General features: G+C 37.9%; 1 protein-coding gene across 2 annotated transcripts; it reads right to left on the bottom strand.

The window, feature by feature from the left end:
* Nucleotides 1-515: 515 nt before the first annotated feature.
* LOC102293178 (GTPase IMAP family member 6) lies at nucleotides 516-2,494 on the bottom strand. 2 transcript variants are annotated; one of them, XM_005951346.3, is made up of 4 exons: nucleotides 2,359-2,494; nucleotides 1,810-2,254; nucleotides 1,363-1,559; nucleotides 516-1,260 (listed from the first exon to the last, which is right to left on the bottom strand). In XM_005951346.3, the coding sequence occupies exons 1-4, from the start codon at nucleotides 2,366-2,368 to the stop codon at nucleotides 644-646; spliced, it is 1,269 nt and encodes a 422-aa protein (XP_005951408.2). In that variant the 5' UTR covers nucleotides 2,369-2,494; the 3' UTR covers nucleotides 516-643. The 2 variants fall into 2 exon arrangements, with proteins under 2 accessions (XP_005951408.2, XP_042072139.1); XM_042216205.1 differs by having other exon boundaries at nucleotides 517-1,260; nucleotides 2,342-2,428.
* Nucleotides 2,495-6,321: the final 3,827 nt, after the last annotated feature.

Here is a 6,321-nt window from a genome sequence, read left to right as displayed (position 1 = left end):
TATTTTCATATAAGGTATCCAGTCTATACATTTTAACATTTCATATTCTTTAAATCTCATGTTTTACAGGTTTTCACCACATGCCATTTTAAAATCCAGCATATGGATATTTATGTATTTATGGGACATCACAGGAGTCGGATGTTTGATGGTGACTTGGAATCTCTGCAGCTCACTCACTTCTATTAAATTAACCTGAATACCTGAGATGTTTTTACAGAGGACCAAACACAAAACTAAAGACCTAACCATGCTCTGTTTATCCAAGAGACACCAGATGCACATTAACTTCGTTTTATTGAATTCAGCAATAATTTGTTACTGTTACACTTTACAAAATGAGCTTTCATTGATTTATTTTACCAAGATTGACCCCCCCCCCAAAAAAACAACAACAACAAAAAAACAAAAGCAAACAAGAAAACAATTCAGAAACCAATCTTTCATTCGCCAGTTTGTAGAAAACAAAGAAAAATTATGGCTAAAAATCAAAATGATAATGATGATTAATGATTATTAATAAATATTTAATTACTTATAAAATATACTTACTCGTTTTTATCTACGAGTTTAAGATATCAAATAACTTCGTGGTCAAACTATTTTTTATATCTTCACACTGAAAATGATCTGACACATGACATTATAATTTCTGCTGTTTTTCTAACACCATGATCACTGTGTCCAGCAGCTTTTCCACCTGAGCTGAACCTGATCTGTTATTCTCAAAGAGAACACACCTGTTGCCCAACTGTTGAATCATTTCCTTCAGATCAGGTTGGCAACTATGCAGAAAATCAGTCAGCGTTTTTCCAGCATGATGCAAATCATCTGATTTAGTGAACAGGATGATAGTTTTTTCTGTAACATTCCTCCCAAAAGCTTTTTCCAGTTTTTTCAGTATGTTTCTCTCACCATCTGTAAATCTGCTTATATGCATCACAAGTACATACACACAAGGGTGTGACTCACAGAGCTCTTTGCACTGTTTTAGATATTTGTTCTTAACTGGTTCTTCAATGTCATCATCAAACATGTCTGGAGTATCTATCACACGCACATGTTTGCCATTTATCTCTGTTTCTGCTGTCTCACAATCTTTGGTGACGGGCTGTGAACTGGGTCTAGAGAAGAAGACTGGCTTTCCAAGGATGGTGTTTCCACTCGCACTCTTTCCAGTCCCAGACATTCCCAGGAGAACAAGGTTCACTTTGTTGCTGCTACGCTTTCCTGTATGGAAGTGTTGTATTGTATTGATTCCTGTAATGAATTTCAGAAACATCGACATAGTTTTGAATAATGAACTTCCAACTGATACCAGTCTGAACAAGTCTGAAAGACACTGTATAGATTGTGGTTTACCTGGCATTGCCATCACAGTGCGTGGTGCTGACAAACGTGGAAGAGGTACAAATGGCCGTGACCCGACACTCTGTTCCTGTGGTTGTTTAATGGTTTTGATTGATTTTTCACTTATAGGCTGTTTTCCTGGTTCGGCACACACATCCGCTGGCTTTCCAGCTGTCTGCGCACTCTCCCGTCTCTGATCTCTGACCTCACTATAAAAAGGGTGAACCCTCATTAGTTCAATCATGTCCACCTGATCCTCCAACCAACACTGTCCCTTGAGTGCACTGCACCACCCTCCCCTGCAGCTGAGCCAGGGAACATGCCTTCGCCACAACAGGATTACCTGTGGACCTAATGTTCAAGTTAAGCCTTAATACCTGTGTTTTAGTAGCATAGCAACCTTCCCCCACAAATACATGAAAAAATACCATAAAGCATTATGTTATTTTTCATCCTTACTTTGTTTTGGTTAGCATCAGATTTCTGCCTTCAGCCAGTCTGTCGAGCTCACTGAAAACCTGTTCCATGGTGCAGGATATGAACGAGTAATCTGTGGGTTTATAACTCAGTGGAATCAAAACCATAAACTCTTCTGCAGGTTTTTCAGTCTTATTGCTCAGATGTTCTATCTTCTTCCGAACATCGTCTGGTGAAAAGCCATGTTCTACCACCAGCAGACACATGTCAGGATATCGATTAATACACAACAAGTCTTGTATGTCCTTAAATTCTGCATACAAGTCTGGCGTAAACATGACTTCATATATATCATTTACATAGATCTCAATCTTTTTCAAAGCTTGTCTTTTATCTAGTTTGGATAAATCTTTTCCCAGGATGTTGGTTATTAGAGCTTTCTTCAAGACTTCATCTCTTCCCAGGATAACAACTACAATCTTCCTTTCTGTGAAAACAATAAGTCACATGGTTAGTTTTCCCATTTGCTATGCAGTTCTTTTAATTTTAGCAAAACAACTAAAATTCTATTTACAGAATATTTTCACCCACTAGAAGACATAGTCCTTCAGTCCTTCAGTCCAGTTTAGCAAAGTGAAGAAGACGAGCTGTGTGGCGTCTGCAAGCTGTGCCGATCTTTGTCTGTTTTAATAACCTGTTATGCAAATGCTGGAGGTGTGTCATGTGTGAAGCTATTTATAACGTTTTTAACATTCAGTTGTGTCATCTTTGTGGTGGAGAATTCTTCAGAAAAATTTTATTTTCATCCACTAACACCCAAACCAGACAAACTGAAGAGGTCACGAGCAAAAATAAATTGTGTGATGTGCTGAAGTCTCATGTCCTGCTGATTATTTATGCTAGCTGAATCCAAACCCTGCAGAGAATTTGGGAATAAAACTTAAAATGTAAAAGACTGAAGTGAATAAAAATATAGGAAAGTTCATGAAATTATTAGAACAAAGAACCTTTTCATGATATTGTACTGTTATGAAATGCACTAGTACGATTATGAAAAGACTCAGTTTGCTTTGCTGTCTTCATTCCATCACATTCCCTGTGTGACAATTGATGAAAAAAAATGATGTTATCTCAAATATTTTAGTATATGACAGAATATTGTTTTTTTTATTGTTTGAAGTTTAATGTTATGTTCTTTGTTTTATCCTGATCCCATGCCTCCGTTGTGGTTTGCTATTCTTTCTCTTCCTTTTATGTCTCTTACACTTGGCTTTGCGCGTGTGTGAGAGCTAGACTCACCTTTCCTGTAAGGCAGCATAATTAAGCACTCATGCGCTCATGCACTCCTCTGTCTTCAGATTACTTAGGTACCTGGCCACTCTTTCATTCACCCTGTCACCTACCTTCTCCCTTTCCTCCAGGGAACACCACTCCACGATATATAAACTTAGCACTAAATGCATGGACATTTATCTTGTTATGGCTATAATAAATTGTTAAACCGCCAACCACCAACTTCTATCATCCAATCCAATAAATGACACATAACAAGATTCAGCAGCAGAATAAGCTGTTTAGCATCGGCAGAGAAGATTTAACAAGTTTTTCATAGGCACAACCCACATACTTAAACTGTTCAACCCACAAATGTAATCTAAGGAGCTTGGAAAGAAAAGCGTCTGGACTTCTTTAAGTTGCTTGAAGACATTTCACCTCTCATTTGAGAAGATTCTTCAGTTCTAGAGTCCCAAATTTAGGCCCTGTGGGAGTATAACACTGAGAGGGACAATGGACCCCCTAATGATCCTCTACCTAATCACATGAGCCAAGGTGTGAAAATGGGTCCTGAGGTCAGATGGCCAAGGGGATGAGTGCCATTAAGGCGTCTGGGAAGGGATCTCAAAACTGGATTATAGATGGCAGAGAGTTGGTGTCGTAAACCCCCGCCTCTGTTCAAAGATGGTCGCTCACAGTGGACATAGATGGCTTCTTTCACTCCTCTTTCAAACCATCTGTCCTCTCTGTCCAAAATGTGAACATTGGCATCCTCGAAAGAGTGACCTTTGACCTTAAGATGCAGATGGACTGCTGAGTCTTGTCCTGTGGAGGTGGCTCTTCTGTGTTGTGCCATGCGCTTGTGAAGTGGCTGTTTGGTCTCTCCAATGTAGAGGTCTGGGCATTCCTCGCTACACTGTACAGCATACACCACATTGTTAAGTTTGTGTTTAGGAGTTTCTCCATAATGTAACGTCTTCAAGCAACTCAAAGAAGTCCAGACACCTTTCTGTCCAAGCTCCTTAGACTTAAGATGACCTGGATGACTGAGACATCTGCTTTAGGCTACGTGTTTGAGAATTATACCACGGAGTCAGGTACTTCTGATTAGAGACCTTAGTTTTCACAGGAGCTACAGTATCCAGAGTCGTACGTAGTGAGGAGGTAAAATTATTAACAAGATAATCGACCTCTGTTGGGGTAGCGTTCAGATAGCTGCTCTGCTCTGTGTTGGTACAGGGCATTGAAGATGATAACAGTGGGTGGATTATATTCTTAAACTTAGTTACAGCAGATGTCTTTCAGAAAGACATCTACTTTGATAAAGTCTACTCCCCACTGCTGTGTAATCAATTATTGTAAATGTTATCAGGAAATGATCAGAAAAAAAGAGTGGTTTCAGAGAATACTGTCAGAACAAGATCTAGAGTGTGATTAAATGGTGGGTGGGTTCTTTTACAATTTAAAATAAGCAAATTGTGTCTTATAAACGATCAAATCCCCTCTTGAGGCTGTCATGTTTAGTATCTACATGAATGTTGAAATAATAATAATAATTTTATCTGAGCTGGGAACTAAATCTGATGAAGAGTCTGAGAAATCAGAGGGAAACTGAGTAAGGACTACTTGGATGAGAAATAACAAATAAAACTACTTTTTTGAGTTTTACAGCTGGGGTGGACAAGACTAAGCATCAGGCTTTCAAATGAATTAAAACTCCGTCTGGGTCTTTGGTTGATTAATAAACTGGCAATACTGACAATTAGTATGGCTTAATTAATTTAAACTAACATAATCATCCTGCTGTAACCAGGTTTCTGTAAGACACAGTAAATTCATTTGTTGATCAATTATTAATCCATGCACAAACAGGGACTTAGAAGAGACAGACCTCGCAGTGGGAAGAAAAATAATTTTCACGACTGAACTTGTTGCACAGGTGACATCCTATCCTGGTACCACGCTGAGAGCCACCTATTCTTTCACAATTGTTTGTAGAAGCAGTCTGCATGCTAAAGAAGAGATTGGAACACCTGAATCAAACAATTTGGATGGTTGGGTAAACCACGTAATTTACCTCCAGTTCACTGCCTTTGTCTACTCTTCATTGTTGTACTGTCTAATAAAGGTGAAGAAAATGCCCCCTCCCCAAAAAAATCTTTAAAAAAAATCAAATTAATAGAATGTAGCAACCTAACCTTCTTTAATAAAGAATTTGATTGTTTTAGTCATTAATTAGATTGACAGAAACTCTGCTTTAAGATTCCCTAATTTCTAACCTGATCTAAGATCAGTTTTCACTGATAAGTAATTGGCTTCCTACATGTTTTACTTACTGTCAGAGTTCATTAATAGTTTAACCTTTAACTTAAAAAATGCAGGAGAGTTTCCAATATTTTTTTATAAATTCATAAAGTTTTATCAGTAAAAGCGAACATGCTATAAGAAATGCAACTAAATTGTGCCAGTAAGAATTAAATCGTTATGAATAATCGGAATAAGATGAGCTGGGAAACAACGAAAGATGAATTGACCCTGTTCTGGTCTGAATCCATGATCCGTGTTGTATCCATTCCTTCAGACATGGTTTCCTGATTCCTTTGGACAGATTCAACTCTGGCTGACCCACCGAGACCAATTTTGATCATTTAAGTAGAAAATATGATTGATATTTTCATACCTATGAATTTGTCAGACACATGTTGTCTGTCTGAGCTACAGTGTTTAAGATATATAAATAAATGTATCCATCCTGCTGCACTGACATCCGAACAGAATATCTTCTTGGTGCCTCCTGGGTGAGGTGTTCTGGGCTTGTCCTGCGCACCTCCAGCACAGGTGGCCTTTGATGGTATTTATATTTATTTATGGTTCAGAACTACAACTTACTAAGTAGTACTAATGTAGTCTTTGTCTTGGTAGTAATGCAAGGGGTTTATTATTCAAAGTGTGAAACTTCTTGTAACTGTGTGTTGAGTTACACAAACTTGTTATTAATTATTATTATATTTTATACAGTTACAGGTCATTTGAATGAGGTAGTTTTTAAATTTCTTCTTCAGAAAATGCAAGTTGCCAAGGGCAATTGAAATATAGTTTTCTGTGAAAAACAGTTGTTCTCATACTTTAAGCAACTACAAATCTTTCTTCTCCTTACTGTTTCCTCACTTATGCTGTGCTGCTCTGTCAATATTTCATAAACCTGTTGTGCAACTACTGGAGGCGTGTCAGCTATGGAGCTATAAATATTGAGTTCAACAGAAACATTCACATTCATCA

Source organism: Haplochromis burtoni, unplaced genomic scaffold (genome assembly GCF_018398535.1).
Source record: "Haplochromis burtoni strain Fernald_Lab_line unplaced genomic scaffold, NCSU_Asbu1 Contig_960, whole genome shotgun sequence".
NCBI lineage: Eukaryota > Metazoa > Chordata > Actinopteri > Cichliformes > Cichlidae > Haplochromis > Haplochromis burtoni.
The sequence above is the reverse complement of the archived record's forward strand: the minus strand, read 5'-3'. Positions and strand labels throughout refer to the sequence as shown.

Bases quoted from the DNA above. Each gene is read 5' to 3' on its own strand.
- LOC102293178 (XM_005951346.3), bottom strand. The intron at 1,560-1,809 runs GTAAGGATGAAA...CCCTTTTTATAG, and splicing joins CTGATGCTAACCAAAACAAA to TGAGGTCAGAGATCAGAGAC. The intron at 1,261-1,362 runs GTAAACCACAAT...AATTCATTACAG, and splicing joins CACTGTGATGGCAATGCCAG to GAATCAATACAATACAACAC.